The following is a 17,007-nucleotide window of genomic DNA, read 5'->3' as shown; positions in this document are numbered from 1 at the left end:
TATTGACTTGTCAGCTTCAGAACAAGAATTTTAATTGGCACATTTTCTTGGCAAATGGTTCTTCAGTTTCCTAAATCCCACTTGGTATGAACATGCATACAGGGAAAAAAAAACATAAATGTTTTGCAACAACATTTGCTTCAAATGAACCTCACAGCTAGTCAGCCCCTGAAACAAAATACAACACAACCAATTTACCTATTCATCTTGCCTGAACATAAGTCTTTCCTTCCTGTTACTGTCAACCTCATAGTTTGGGTTTTTTAGCCCTTGAAGCTTGTGCACGACCCCACCACATCCATCCTGCACAGTAAGACGGGAAACCCTTTCAGGAATCCAGCAGCATCTGTGTGGCTTCTAGCAGCACAACCTACATTTCAGTTGATTTCTGGCAAGTCAGGTTGAAGACCTGCTTCAAAAAGTATCTTCCATGGCCCATCCATCTCAGTGCAAACCTATTCTCTGTTTTCAACACTCACACCTGCAACTGAGGTAACTTAAAAGTTTTGTTTGTGGCTAGTGCAGTTACCAAATGGAGATTGTAGCTTTACAGTTTACAATTTTTTTCTCGAGCACATGCTCGGGAGCCTACAGCAGAAGAGTAGCTGTCCAAGAAAGCCTTTTGCTATTCTGAAATTATACAAAACCCCTCCATATCTAGCTGACAAACCATACACTTGAAGTGAAGGAGTAGATACAAAAATGGACGTTTAACTCTGAGCTATCTAAAGTGTGAACCATGACCTCTCCATCTCCTTTGCAGGTAGAAAAGAAGATAGAAATTTCTTAATCTCAGACGGAGGATGAGACTGAAACACCTGAGAATGTCAGCGGGACCACAGGATACTACGTTCACCTCTCACTTTAAGGAAGAAGCATAGCTTGTGGTCTCCTCAGATGCACTCTGCCACTCCTCCAGGGAGCAGGAAGGGCAAAGTTTAAAGTTGCAAACTTTTAACACGTGTCTGGAAAGCCTAAAAGGTGGTTCAAATGAAAACTCCAAGAAATACATAGCAGTTGTTTTTGTGTGCAGCAGCATGTAAACAAGAGAGCTGCTGGGAAGGGGAGACTGGCTAACGTCAGTAGGAAACACAGACAGAGCCGAGGCTTTTGATTCAGAAATGTCTGTCTGCATTGACATTACTTCAGCAGTCACCCGTTGGAAACTAGAAATACACTACTTTTTAGAGGGTGGAAGGGCAGTCCCAGCCTTCGTGTTCTTTGGCTTCTGTGCAATCTTTTTTTTTTTTTTTCTTGGGCACATGCATGGCAAAGGCAAAGGTTCTCCTGGAAAATGAACGGGTCAGCACTGATCTTCATTTCACTGTTCGTCTCCAGAGGAGGAACCAGAACATGGTGGTGTGCCCTGCTGACGCGACTTTGAACATCGAACACGAGCAGACACTCTGCCAGCTCAGGACAAACACTTTTTCTATCACAAATTTCTGCTGACCTGTGCAAGCAGGGGTTAGAAATACCCACACATAATTCCCACTTTGCTTTCTACAGCGTGGTACAAGCAGATGGGACTTGTTATGTATTTTTATTTGCAGAGAAGACATGACTTTTCTCCTTCAGCCTGTACCTTTCCCCATCCATAAGGCTCCTCAGAGCCTGCAGTTAAGTAACTCTTTTTAGCCCCTTTGACAATAAACTGAGAGCAAGGGGCTGTTTCACATGCCACTTAACGTTGACAGGTTCTTACTGTATTTCCCCATTAAAAGGTTGTACCCTGAAGGTAGACGCATCATTGCTTAAAGTGTGTACCCAAACTCATGGATCTGCTAGTAAATTTTTAATTGTAACTTACAGAAAAGTAGACCTTGTAGCACCAGCTGCTGGCACAACATGACTGACTTTATAATACTGTTATTCACCAGACTCTTCACTTCTCTCTCAGCATGCCAGCTGAAGAGATAAGGAAAACAACCAGCCTGTTCCTCATATGTTCAAGCTTTGAAATAAAACTCTTGGGTTTTTTTCTTCAGTTATGTAGAATTTTTTCCTCCCAATTCATGGGAGCTAACAAAAATTCACATGCAATAGCATCAGCACTGAGGCAGGTGACGCTGGGTCCCTGGTGCAGTACCCGTGGCTGTTTTGGGGTGTTGGTACAACTGCTCCAAGTTGGGAAGAGTGAGCACAGTTTCCACGGCACCCTTTTCTCTTATATAAGCAGGATGCACTTATGGTAGAAAACATGTCATTAAATAAGTTTGTTTTGATAATTATTGAAAGTGGTAAACTTTAAAAAAATCCAACATATTATCAAGGAAATCCAGTTACATATCTAACCACATTTAACATATTTTAAAAAATGTCCTTCGGTTTTCCTTTTAGGGACTACACTTTTCAATTTTAGTTTGTTTAAGGGAAGAAAGTGGCAACCATTCTACAAATATGCAATAGATTTACACAGCTTTTTTTCTTTCTCCATATAGACAGCTTCTGCTTGGAAAAGTCATCTCTACGTTACTCCTCATAGTCCTAGAAAAGCAAAAAGTGGGCACTTAAAAGCAACTTCAAACAAGGGGAGATGAGAATTATCAATGCCATATGTCAGAACAAGTTCTTTCTAAGGTTACATCAATATTAGAAGATGGGAAACAGCTCCCAAAACTGCTTTTAAGAGAATAAGGAAGGTACTGAGTCCAGGGTCAGAAGAAGCAATTTCCATGAAAAAATGATAAATGCAGGAGCTTGACAGCTTTTCCTGCTTGTAACAGCTAAATTCCCTCCCTCTTCTTCAAGAGATGATGACTTCTTTCATGAAGGAAGATATTTTAAAAAAATCTTAACTGTCCTTGCATATCTGTGGTTATATTAGCAAATTTGTACTCTGATACCAAGTAGTTTATTAAAGCAGAAAGACCCAGGCAGATAGCTCTTACTCCAACACAAAGAAATGCAACAGAAGTGCTCTCTCACTCCCCTCAAACTTATCTGAACAGGTTTTTGTTTTTTTAAAATAACCTCATAGGCTTTTAGCGCTGACGTCAAGGAACTGCTGCTTCAACCTGTTGCAATACATGAAGGCTGCTCCCCTAACACCATCCCGCAGCAGCGGATGGCCAGCCCTGTGGAGGTGTGTCTGGGACATCTTTACGGACTAAGTTCTCACTTCCCCAGGTGCAGAACTTAAGGTCACCTGCCCACAAACTTCAAAGCACTCATCCCTGGGTGTTCCAGCACTCCTGTTCACTGGTGGGCCTGGAGACCAAGAATTTTCACTTAATGGCCTTTCTCCAGGACTTCATTAAGCAGCACAGGCTGATGGACAACAGTTGTATGCAGAAGAGGAATGATTCAGGCTTAACAAATGATGTCATAGCTTCTGAAGTCTCATGACCTTCCATACAAGCTCAGAGTGCTTTTACCTGCTCTCCAGGCACTGATGAGAAAGGATGTGTGTCCGCCAGTGGACGTGCCACATACACAAGCAGCACATTTGTATGTAATATCAGCATTTCTCTGTGTGGATACAAAGAAAATGCACTTCAGAGACTTTTTTAGGGTTGAGCAAAGTGGAAGGGTGGCACGAAAGTTTCCCAAATGGGAACTGCAGAAATGTGGGGATTTTCTGTTGCCGTTGTTCCTTTCAGCTTTAAGAAGGGCATCAAATATGTAAGTGTCTGACAGAAACTTACTCATGGAAGGGCTGAAACAAAAAAAAGAAAATTAAAAAAAAAGACCTTTGCCTGAAAGAAAAAAGAAAAACAAAAAGCAGTCCACCTGTGAGCTCAGCGACAGCATCCCCAGCCGTATGGAATAGAAAAATAGGAAGCTGTTTTGCTAATAAAGCCAGAACAGGAAGAGCACAGAATCACGTTTTTCTTTCGCATTCAGGTTGAAAGTACATGTATTTAAAAAAATGCACGAGCTAGGCCTTTTCCTTGAACGTGCTTTTCATGCTGAGGCTCGAAGGAGGGAGGCACAAAGGCTGTGGTCGGAAGGCTATCTATCACTCCCCGCTGACCGCTTCCCACCTCACCGACCGGCTGCTGTACCTCAGACGTCTCGGCGAGATTTTCCACCGGCAATAACTTTGTGCTTTGATGTTAAGAGCCACAGTTTCATTGAAACTCTAAAGGCAAAAATAATCTGGGGCTTAAAATTGTATTCTTCTGTTTTCACAGATCACCCCAGAAAAAGAGACCACGCAGAAGATTTACTCACGCCGCTCACGTGCAGCGAAGCAGCGCACAGAGGAAGGAGCACCGCTTCTCCTTCCCACAGAACGCTCTCTTGTTCTCAGTGCTTTCCTCTGGTGGAAACAAACGATTGTCCGGAGCCGCGCTGAATGCGGTTTTGCCGTGCGACAAGCTAACAGCTGGCGTTTTTGTTCTCACAGCTTCTCAAGCTGCGGTCCGGCCGCAAGTTTGGCTTAGCGTTCGAGCTGCCGTTGCTGAAACACGGGAAGGGGCGAACCCAAGTCGGTGGCTGGGCATGGACATTACGCTGGATCTTCCAGACTGCAAGTGCTTTGCTTTAACAATTATCAAGGATGTATCAGTTTCAGCTGGGGAGGCAAGAAATTGAACCCCGAGAGGCAGTGAAGAAATAAAGCAAAACATTTAGAACCCTCATGCAACTATGTGCTTTCTAGAGAGAAAAAATGTTGTCTTGGAAGCAGCCATTTGTAAAAGCATTATTGTTGCCTCTTTTAAAGGGTTGGATTCCCATTTTCAGTTGCGAAAAATTCAGCTCAAATAGCCCCAGATCAGTACATCTTGGTCATGTGCTGACATTTTACATGTAAGTCTTCCTGCACATGCTGATTTTCTATTTTTTTCCTTGGTAACAATTTCTATCCTGGGCTTTCAGCTATTCTCAAAGTTTACCAAGACCTCTGGGTTAGAGCAAATGTCCCACAACATGTCCCCATCTCCGTTATTTTGGAGAAGCCCAGGTGGATGAGTACTCACTCGTGGATGTAGCACTGTTAAGTGGAGTCAGACGGCAGAGCGAGATAAGGTATGAATTCATTTTGGTTTAGCGTGGATTTTCACTAAGTGAACTTCAGTCCTTAGCCAGCAGTTTGTTATTTCACCTGGATCCAACAGAAAAGGTTGGATTCTATTGCCTGGGGGGAAGGGTGTGATTTCCAAATCCTATTATTCATAAAGAAAAATAAAAAACAATTCCCTTGGCCTTGTTCAGAATAATACTTACTTTTGCCCTTGCAATTCATTTTTACAAGCCTTTTGGAAACAAGAAGAAGCCTATGCAAGCAGTTGTAATTTTTCCTTTTTTTTTCTTTTTTTTTTTTTAATCAGAAGCTGAACATGACTACAAACCAAGAACTACTCAAGGTTTATCCCTCTCTGGCCACTCTTGGAACTATGCAGAAAGCTTTCCTTTGCCCTTTAAATTTATTTCTTCCCTGAAAAGGTAATAAATTATACTGAAGTCAGGGGAAAGTCTTGTATTAAACAAGGCCTCATTTCCATCATAGGTAAAGGAATGGATTTACTAGAGGTATTTTCCTCCTTCAGAAATAAAATAAAATGAAACCATATTTCTGCCTTGGGAAATGATAGAAGTTCCTCAAAGCACAGTTTCAAAGGGTCCCAAATGAAAATAAATAATACTTATTCTTAACTGAAGGGGGAAAAAAGGGGGAAACTTCCAAATGGTTTCCCCAGGGTGAAGCAATGAATTACACACGGATACCTGGAATACTTTAAAGACATTTACCAGGGACATAATCAGCTCTAGCTGGATATGCAATAAATTTAATTGGGAGAGTCAGTCAGAAGAAATTAAGCAAAACATTTAGAACAAGACTCCCAACACCCCCGACCAGGATCTGGGTTCAGAGAAAGAGCTGGCTGGATCCAAGGCACCAATGATTCTGCTTCAACAAGGAGAGCCTGCATGGGCTTGTTTTGAAAAAGCAAGCTACTTATGAAGTTTATCACACAAACAAACTGACCACAGTGTAATTTCCAGATGCTGTGCTGCTTTATTCTTTTTTCCTTTCAAGATCCTCACCAGCCAAGAAAAAATATCTTCTACTGGAAAGAGATTTGGTTTAGGACTACTGGACAAAATTCAAAAAAGATCAAGTGGAATTCATTTGCAGGACTATAAATGACAATAAAAATCATCAGTAAGTGAGATTTAGAGAGACAGATTGTCGGAGAGCACACATAGTATTGCTTTTACTAGCAGCATGAAAAAACCAAGCAAGCAAGAAACATCCTATGTAAGTCCAAAGGGTCTTAAATTTAAGACACATTCCAATCACTGCATAATTACGTACAGATTACAGCTTAGATCCTTAGTAACTTTTCATTCCTCCATTATTTTAACTGAAAGCAGAAACCCATTTTGCTGATGAAATGTAACTAACCAATTTCTAAGAGCTCTTTGTGAAAGTTTGTCTTCCTTTTACAAATCAGTGCTAGATCTGTCTTATAGAGTAATCAAGCTATATTTATCAAGAAGATAAGAATATAGAAATTTAAATGTACGAACATAAAAATATCAGCCCACTGGTTATGGATAACAGACATAATGAAAATTCTATTTTTTGTTATTAAATCTGAACGATTTTGCAATGAAGTCTTCTAAGACATATAAACAATAATATGAAGACTTCCATTCTGCTTCATCTGCTTGCAAGCTGGATGTTCACTGTTTTTTTAAGTCAATACCAAAATGTCATTAAGGTGCATAGAAAGAAAAAAAGGTAACATGTTATAAGTAGTAACAGCAAACCATGGAAGCCACCTACAGCCCAAACTATTTCATTTTCCTCCAAAGAAGCTGCCGAGGAGCAATCGCAACTACTTTTAAGAACCTCTACTAAGAAAAGAGAAAGAAATCCAAGCTATCAAAAATCCTGTAGGATAAGGTGTGCTATAGAAAGAAAAATCTTCGAGACATTTTCATGAAGATTTAACTTTTTCATGAAAATATTTGATGATATGTCTTGAAAGTATTGCCATCACACTGCAGCTCTGAAAGCATGTATTATAACCTTCCCTCTCCATACAATGGTAATAAGAATTAATCTTACAAACTCTGTGAGGGGTGTTCCATTTAGCCAGTCAGCCACAATTTCCCAGTTTACTCGACTGTGGGTTAAATTCACAGTTTATGCACTTTTAAAATATACTTATCTAAAAACACTGGGACTGCGCATAACTGCACCCTGTGTGCTAGAACAGAAAGTCATTGATGCTCGGACTCGCATTGCCAGCGCCGGTTCCAGAGTTTATTGCCCTGTTTTTCCGTCAGGACTAAATCAATAGACAAGCGACATTTCTGTGACGCAGGGGTCAGGCAGGGTGGTGACTCTGAACGAGCTCCCCCGTGCTGGCCACAGGGTAACCCAGGATTTATGGCTTCATGCTCCCTCTCTTCCAGAGAAGACGCTGTGGAATGTGCTGCTTTCATCTGAACGCCGGCCTGATCTCACTGTCCAGCCTGGCTCTCTAAGGAAAACGTAGTGACGTCAAGGAAAAAAACCAACTGGATGGAGCTCTCCTCCAAACGGGGCCACTGCTACCTGGTGGAAGGACATCTCCAAGCTAAGATGACATCCTCGTTGTCGGTGACCTCGGAGAAAACGCTGCTCTAGGGCTCAGCTCTCTTCATGCCAGCAGGACTCCTCAGGGAGGAGGTGAATAGATGAAGTTGTTGTCTTCCAGTCACAGGGCTCGGAGTTAAACCCTGGCCTCTCCAAAAGATCCTCTTATCAGTTGCACTGTGCTACCAGGGCTGATGTTTGCTTTGGCCCACCAGAATAACTTTCCATGGGCAGGGAAGGTCTGCTGAAGTTCAAGTGACGTCATAACTGAGCTCTGTCTAGACAAGATCATCTTAATCTTGGCCCAGGACCACCTACTTGGTAACTGGTAAAATATAGTTAATAAGGCTTAGGTAGGTCAAAGCCTTACAATTTAGGGGCTGATAAAGATAGACCATGCCAGTTAACGACCTGACACGGCATGAGGAATATGGTAATAAAGATACATGTCTCTGGCAAAACGCAGGGTTCTCTCATTCCAGTTACAGCACTATTTCACTGTCTTTTTACTTTCTACTGAACACCAAGTGCTCTTACTGCATGAGGGGAGGAAGCAGGAAACGATGCAGGCTGCATGTGGGAAGAGACAACATATCTTTCAAAAAATGTGCCTCAACAGAACTTCATGTTTTTGATCTTGGAATGAAGTGCTGCATATCAATCAATCAATCACCCGGAAAGGTTAAAGTTATCAATAATACACTTTATTTGCTTTAACTGTCTGGCTACAGCATATGTTGACACTCAAGTGCATTACCGTAGTTACTTGCTGCTTTCCATTCCCATTTGGTACCTAGTTGTGAAAGAAAAGCTACAAAAGTACAAAAATAAGGCTCTCCTGCAACTCGTAACTGTGACAGAAAGAGAGGGCAGGCAAAAAGCTGTTGCTGAGCAGTTCCATCCTTCCAGATGTTTATACTGAACTTCCAGATGTTTTCCTTGCATTTATTGCTTCATTATAATAAGGAAGGGACTGTCTTCAAACACAGAGAGACTCCTTTAAATCAAAACAGTTTATACAAAAAGAACCTTCACTTTTTTGTCTGTGCTCACATTAATTTCCAAATCTTACAGAATAAGCTACATTCCTCCAAACAAAGTGGATGGTCTTACAGGCAGGAAAGGCCTAAGTGTCTTTTTAGTTCCCAGGAACATAAAGGGTAAGCAATCATGAATTCATTGTTTGCTCTCCCTATGTCTTGGGGGCTAGCTGTGGTGCTCAGCTCAACAGGCATGCCTAATTTTGGCCAAATACCATTGAGAACTCACCCAACGCAGAAGGCTAATTGGCAGGATTGACAAAATACATGTCAGAATGGTTGCTGCTATTGTTATTTAAAATTCAGTTATAAAACCTCAGTATCATAATCTCACAGTCTAACATCTAAATAGAGAAGAATGCCCTAAGACGTGTATGGAGACACAGGGAAGAGTTCTCCACATTATGAAAACAAGGACTGACAAATTAAGGATGGGTCACTTAATCAGCACTTAGGCAGGAGAATATACAGGCTAACTTTCCAAACATTAATGAATGAATCTGGTAGTTATCTACAGATGCAGGTATATAATAATCCCTAAAAGAGTAGAGCTAGTTTTGCCAGCCCTGAGCTCTGAAATCCTTTTTTTGCTGTGTTCACCGCTTCTTAAAACAGCAGCTAGATATTGTCACCCATTTTTGGGCCAAACCTGCATGTTGGCCCAGCCAAATGCATTCAGAATCTAACTATGACCTCTGCCAGAAAAACAGTTTAGCTGTATCCTTAAACACAAGAAAATGTGGAGGATGGAAGAGAGGATGCCCAGTTTCAGCTGTTGGATCTGCTACATTTCTGCCTGTTCTGTTGCTTGCTCATGTAAACGTAACACACAGTGCTGGTGAAAGGCAAAGCGTCACTGAGCTGCAAGCCAAACCAGACCCGATTTTATGGCTCTGTGCAGTACGTGGATCAGTCCTGCTTTAGCCCCAGTGCAAAGGAAAGGCATGCTCTAGAGAAGGAGCTTTATGTTCCTTGTTACTTTCGAAAGATTTCAAAAGCAGCCTTGTTAAAAGAAAGAAGGGCTCAACTATGAAATGACTTCCTTCTGTTTAAAATTTTTTACTCAAGGAAAAAAAACAAACAAAAGGGCATGAAAAAGGGAAAAAAAAAAAAAATCAGTTCTCTGCTTTTGACTTGTTCCTAGGGTTCAGCATCCCAGCCGCTCCGTGGGATGACGCAGCGTGCCAGATCCCGACCGCTCCAGCCAGCGCGTCAAGCGTCCGTAGCCCTCCCCACACAATCACCCCCTTGTCAGAGGCGGCTGGCGTCCGCCCCGCGCACGCTGACAGCATCGCTGCCGGCAGGACTGCGCCCGCTTCAGGGCAGCTCTTCTCCTCTTGGAGCCAGGCAGCAAGGCGCGAGGAGGGCGGGCGGTGTTAGGCAGCTAACACACAAGAAGCTCTTGTGTTACTTCCCCCTCCCTCCTGCCCCCCCCAAAACGTAGCGTGGATGGGGACAGAGAAAAGATGATCTTCTGCTTGCAGCAGCGAGGCTTTGCCTGGGAGTACAGCCAGCAGGACGACTTCAGGAAGACCCGTTTATGGAAGTTTAAAAGTCAGACGAGCAATTCATTGCTGCCCAAATCACAAGCGGGTTACTTACGGCTGAGCACCATTTTAACAAAGATCTGAGACGAGGACTGTTTGTCTTTCTCTGCCAAAGCTCATAGGTTTATTCAGATTCCCAGCTCTGTTTTCCCTTGGTTCCCAAGGCACCTCTCCCAAATGAATAGCCTCCTCTTGGGTAAGTGGGCTGACACACACCAGCGTCCTTCCCCACTCAGCCGTGGAGCAGGAGAGGAGGGAGAAGGGTCTTAAGAATAAAACCTTTGCTTTCCCCTCTCCACCTCCAGCAAAAAGTTGGTTTCTGCCTCAGACAACAATCTGTTGGGCTGATCTGCACCATTAAGAAAAGCAGAAGGTCTTCTCCTCTGCGTTACTGAGGTTCGCTGATGCAGAAAAAGCCAGATAGCATGAGTGATGTTCAGCAAGTTGCTCCCGGCAGCCTGTGACACCCACCTTTCCCAAAGCTGAGCAGGAAAACTCGCAGCACTGTGCATTGGCTAACTTTGCAAGAAGGCACTTGGGAAGCACAACACTTACATCTTCTCCTTGTGAAAATTTTAAACCAGACTTACAAGCAGACTGCAAACACCAGGACACCTGCCTGATCAACAGACTGACAGTACCGTCTACTCCGAAATGAGACATCACCTAACCAATGCTTCCAAGCAATGCTTAGCTTTTTTTCTTTAGAACTGGGAAACAATCCTCCATTGGAAATGCAAATTCAATAAAATGTCAGCTGATGGCAACTAATGAATGTTTCTCATAGTTCATCTAGCAGTCTGCTTAACACCCTGATGCACAAACTTTTAACCTCTCAAAAGTCTCTGTGGTTACCCTCAGGCCTGACTCTTGACTTCAGGCTATTTTTTTTTAATTTTTAAAAAATTATTTTAAAAAAATCCCAACAAACCCAGAGCTGTTTCCCAGCCATCTTTATCTTGCAGCTGTGTCTCACAGGTGGTAAGGAGGTGAAAGCATTGCTGCTGCTTTACACTATAGCCCTATGACTAACCTCCTCCAACCAAATAAGCCACAATTCTTTGAGAAAAAAAACCCAAATCCAAACCTTTTCAAAATAATACTGAAGTGGGAGATCCAAATAGGGGATGAAGAGTGTCACAGCCTGGGAGTGCCTTTGTTTTCTTCAAACAGATTTAATAAAATGTTGTTACCTCTCTCTGCAAATGGTGTTTTATGCAGATTAGAAGAGGTGCTAAAGCAGAGCGTGTGCACAACACACTGAATTTAACTGCACCAGTAACAAGAAATAAGGTCCTGTTTGAATTTTGAAGAAAACTTCAACATGTGCTACCTGCAGACCTGAAAAATCTTACTCCAAGTAGCTCCAATAAGGAATCAGAGCTATTACCAATCTACATCAGCAACTAAACTTGAGTCACCTTCACTTTGGCTAATGCTACTTAACCTCTGGAGTTGTTCCACTGCTTCCGGGACAATACCTGGAAAAAATAAGGTACCTACTTATTAGCAGGGGAAAAACGGGCTACTTTATGTGCCTTGTAGATCTCTACTGTTGTGGCCACAATGGGTAGCCTGTACATTTTCCCTGTGACATCTGCTCATAGGAGAACAGAGGAGGGTGCAGTCACTCCCCACCCTTCCAGCTGCATACATACCCCTATTCCCATACATGCTTGGGATTAGCTCCCATGTGCTATTTATTCAGTGACTATTTATATATTCCTACAACTCTGCATTGCACTAGTATATGCACTTACTATTTCCCACCCACTTTTTTTTTTTTTTTTTAAAAGCTGAGCCAGTCTTTCACCTCACAGGAAATACTCCACTACTGTATGAACAGCAGTTCCTTCAGGACGGAAAACAAGGATCTGCTTCCTAAAAAGAACACTGCAAAACCTGAATTTTCTTTGTGTTCCTAACCTCATTTTGCCTTCTGCAAGGAGGATCATGGGGGTGGGGAGGGACAGATTTCTGAACCACCAGGCAGCCAGGAGAGGTTTTACCCACCACTACTGCCTCCCTCTCAAAACTCACAGAAATTCTTTCCCTGAAGAAAAGAGCAGGACAGATAGCAATATAACTTATCAATGTCTGCACAGGTTAGTCAACTACACAGTTCATATTCTGGCTCCAAAACCAGAATAATCACTAGGTCAGAAAGCAACACATACATTCTTAAACTAACACATGAGTTGACAGAGTGACTCACATCAAATCTCTGCAAATATTCTGCCATGTTTGTGAAGAGAGTAACTGCTAGAAACTACAAGTTGTGGTGTAAAGCCATGGAAATCAAGATGTCAAAGCAAGAACTGGAGCTAAGTTTGGGGCTTTGCAGACTGTGTACAATTGCATTTGTGGACTAGTAGGCCAACTTCACGATGCAACACGGTACCAGGATCCCAAGAGACCTGTGTACCATGCTGAAGGACCTGATGGGTGGGAGTGCAGGCTGGGACAAGGAGACAATCGGCACCATCCCTGCCTGCCTGCAGCTCACTGTCATCTGCAGCAACAAAGAAAAGAACAAACGGCAAAGAACATCACCAGGGTACGGTACCCAGTATTTAGGCTGTGCTTTTCTGTTAGGAAACTGAGAGCCCCAGAGAAAAACCAAATACAGCCATCCACAAAAAGACAGGAACCTTCTGACTCCAGTGTGTGTCATTATATTTGCCTCATGTTTCCCTGTTTTTGAAGCCCTGAAGCTTAGGCACCTCCTATGCAGTGTGCTGAAACACACCAATGCCTCACATGCTGCTTTTCTGTATTAGCAAATTGGCAGATACCCAGATGTGCCAAACATAATAGACCTGAGCGTTCTGTATCTGCAGCCCTGCTTAACATGCAAAACCTTTTCAGCAACAGCCTGTAGGCCCTCATTGTTGTCCAGACACGGGAGTACTGCCTGAATACACACAACACCTTCTGGGTGGAGACAAGAGGTACTTCAATGGAAGACTGAGTGTTCCCTGTACTATTTTGAGGTTGCAGCCATTTGGCATCTTCAAAGGCAAAAGGGCAAACACTGCACTGGATAGGCTGCTACAGCAGGTTTTAAACCTGCATTGCTGAAAAAAATCACCTTACATCTCAAGGTCCTGTATTTTCATTAGCTTCATCTTACAGGGCTGAATGACTAAGCCTCTGATACCTACTTCCATAAATAAGCTTGATGGTCCCAACACAGTAATGAAACTGGGGATTCTTATTGCCCATACCTCTTCTAGTGTCTTCCAAATGCTGCTGACCTCCCAGAAGCTGGACATGCATTACTGAAATCATCCGATAATAAACAGAGTGGAGGAAACAAGGGAGGCAAAGTAAGCACTTACCAAGCACAATGACCACAGTCTTCAGGAGGCTCATCATGGTGTCCCGATTCCTGCGGGGTCCAGAACTGTGTCTGGACATTCTCATAGTCCTTTGGCGGACGTACCCAAAGATATGAGCGTATAGGACCACCATGACCACAAAAGTGACGAGGTTGAAAATAGCCCAGAAGACCAGGTAGGAGTCACTATAGAGCGGTGCCATGTTGGAGCAGTGAGTGATATCACAAATACAGTTCCATCCGACACTTGGTATGGCGCCCATGACGATGGCCATAGTCCAGATAACAACGATTACGACCACCACTCGACGGTTGCTCATCCGAGTATGTAGCTGCATTCGGAAAACTGTAATGTGCCGCTCAATAGCAATGGCCAACAAATTGGCTACAGAGGCTGTCAGGCTAGTGTCAATGAGACCCTGACGGAGAAGCCAGGTGCTTACAGTCAATCTTCTAGTGTTGGGTCCTGTGTTGAACATTAAGTAAAAGTAGGCCAGCCCTGCAAAAAAGTCCGCAGCGGCTAAGTTGGCCATTAAGTAATAAATAGGAAAGTGGAACCGGCGGTTGACATAAATAGCCACCATAACCAAGAGGTTGGCCAGCATTATGAAGATGCAGACTGTAATCCCCAGTCCCATTACAAGCTTGCTGACAGTGTTCCATTCAGTGGCTAGATATTTTCCACTTCGGTTATAAAAGAAGGCAATGGTTTCATTGTAGTAGCACTGTGGTTCGCTCATGGCTGTGGACTGAAAGAAGAGGGGGGGAAAAAAACAAAGAGAAAAAAACCAATGATATCAGAACTGAAAACATATGATCGCCTCCATGGACAAGAGACAGGGAGGGGGACAGGAAGGGAACATGCTTCAGAACAGATTTATTTTTTCAGACCAAATGGCATTCCAAAACAACTCGCAAACAATTGCTCTGAAGAGTCTAGTAACAGCAACGAGGTTAGAAACAACCAGAAATGCTTCCATCTGCTCTGGGAGCTAGCATGATTTCTGACATAGTTGTAAATTGCATAGCAACTGAGCTTCTGGCCAAACAGACTTGCTGAAAAATCCACTTAAGAGAGAAGGGCACGCAATTCGTAGTTAAGAAAATTTAACTCTGTTACAGGGCACCTTATTTACGTTATTGGTGCATAAAACTATTGTTTGGCTGTAGTGGTGTTAAAAGAAGAACTCCTCAAAAAGGAGGTAAAGTGGATTACATGTCCAAGCAGGTTTTGACTCATTCAGGTCTCATCAGGGGCATTCCTTCTTGTCATATCTTAAAAATTGGGAAGAACACCCTAAATTAAGATCGTCAATATGCTCTAAGACTGGGAATTGCCAGGGCCAAGAGTTGTGTCTGTCCATAAAACATGAAGTGCATTTATAAACTATAAAAGAACACCACCACTGTATTTCTATCAGCCACGTTTCCAAACAAGGTTTGAAATACACCATGCTTTTAAGTATAACTCATCTAAACTGGCTTATTCCAGTTCAAAATAAGAGTGAGGGCAAGAAGTCAGAAAAGCAATTACTTGACTTAACTAGTGTTAAAAGCATCAAATCTTATTTCTTGCATTCAGTATTATTATGGTGATATCAGGGAATACATGATTAATTTTCCTTGCAGAGTACTCAACTGGGCACAGCGGCAGGTGCAGCAAACAAGCTCCATACTCCACCAGAATGTAGAATTTTTGCAAAAAACTGTTGGCTAACAAGATGAGGCTTAATGAGTTTCCTTTCTCAGTTATAATCAATTACTCAAGGTGCAATTCCCAAATGGCAAGCCTTAGGAAAAGAAACCTCTCTGCATAACGTACTGGTTCCTTGTTTAGTCTGGCTTAACAATAAGGAGGTAAAAATAATAATTAAAAAAAAAAAAACCCAAACCTGAGAAACTCATGTCAAAAAAGCCTCTTTCTAAAGAGATCCAGGACATCTGGCTCTGACACCGTGCTTTTGTGGCTGTGAAACTCTACTGACTGAACTTGGATTTTTACAAAAAGAAGAGAAGTTTTAGCAAGAAACTGGGTTAAAAGCCCAACCAAAGAACAGATCAACGACACAAAAAGATGAGAATTTCTTCCCGTTAAAAAATGCAAACAAAACCCTGTGTTTTGGACAGCTCCAGTCATTCTGCAGGAAATGCTACAGTTAACCTAATCTTCATGTTGAAACCAAAAACGTACAGAATTGGGAAGCAGAATTAGTAATTGGACTTGAGTGAAAATAGTGTCTGATAAAGATTTCCTTAGAATTACCCAAAGTTTTTTCTGTTTCCTTTCATTTCCCTCTGTTGATCAACACAATTAAGCTAATTCCAATAAAGCAACACACAGAACTTTCCACCTGTATCCCAAGTGCATTACATGACATTTAAATTTATATTAAAGAAAAAGGTCTTTTTAGAATTTTACTTCCAACCTAAACAATCGAACAGAAACATTTGCAGACCCAGGATAATAAAAAGTAAATAGTATTTCTCAGCACAGTGACTATAAAAATTTTATTGTTCCTCTAGGATACATCAACTCTTAGGCTAGAAACCTTTCAGCCTTAATTATTTAAGAATTTTAAAAAGTTCTTGTGTGGGATCTCTCTGTTGCATAGAAAAAACGATGCATAAGGGATACTTAACAAAGGGAGACCTAGCTAGAAGGCATCTGGCTTTAATTCTTTGGTTAAAAACCATGTGGTAATAACAGGTCAAGTATAAGAAACCCTGAGGGAGAGAGGAAGTCATACGTATGAATTAGTTGCCCTTACAAAAACTTGCCAACATCTGCATTAATTATGTGAATTCCCTGTGTTTTTTGCTCTCTGTAAGAGTATCTGGATGCAGTCTTGCAGTGTGCATTACAGAGGAGGTCGGGACTGCAGGATCTAGAGGACTTTTGCGATCATGAATAAATTTTCTCTTCATGTATATATTTGTCGATCTAAATTTTTTTCCTGATGGTTGGTGCCCAAATAACAATTCCTGCTCCACTGTTGCTCCCATGGAGAGAAGCCAGCTACACCTGGCAGAACACATATTTTTAATTCAGAAATCTAAAATGTGGCAGATATCACTTTTTTTTTTTGTGTCTTTGTTTTGCACGTGGTCTTACAACGTAAATTATCTCCCGATTTAGTAATATCCTCCCCAGCCTTTTCATATGATATCTGAAACAAGATATGATAAAAAAAACTCACTGTAACATGCACTGGTAAGTGCTGTGCATTTGTCGTGTTGACAAAATGCCCCGCCAGTGCTGAATGTGTACACATAAGGGTATGTAAAATGCTACAGAGTCAGCCTTGTTAAATTTCAAAGCATGACAGCACTTCAGTAATCCCAGAAGAATAGCATGAGGCTCACTGGCTTCTTTCGTTTTGAAGACGCAGGAACAAAACTCTCTGTTCACATAAGTGATTTTGGAGAAGTTTTGGTTTAGGGTATGCTAATCTAAAACTTGGGATCTCCTTTAAAAGCAATCTTTTCAGTCCCGAGGGGAAGAAAAGCAGAAGAGGAGACAGTTTGCTGACAAAAGTTCAAACA

General features: G+C 42.1%; 1 protein-coding gene across 1 annotated transcript in view; it reads right to left on the bottom strand.

The window, feature by feature from the left end:
• Positions 1-17,007, bottom strand: part of LPAR1 (lysophosphatidic acid receptor 1) — a gene marked incomplete at both ends in the record, with an annotated part of 48,599 nt that overhangs the window by 22,423 nt on the left and 9,169 nt on the right. The window contains one exon of the mRNA XM_082013422.1: positions 13,466-14,213. Coding sequence (XP_081869548.1) covers positions 13,466-14,213 — 748 coding nt within the window. The remainder of the gene's footprint in view (positions 1-13,465; positions 14,214-17,007) is intronic.

This window comes from Phaethon aethereus, assembly GCF_964289735.1.
Source record: "Phaethon aethereus genome assembly, chromosome: Z".
Lineage (NCBI taxonomy): Eukaryota > Metazoa > Chordata > Aves > Phaethontiformes > Phaethontidae > Phaethon > Phaethon aethereus.
The sequence above is the reverse complement of the archived record's forward strand: the minus strand, read 5'-3'. Positions and strand labels throughout refer to the sequence as shown.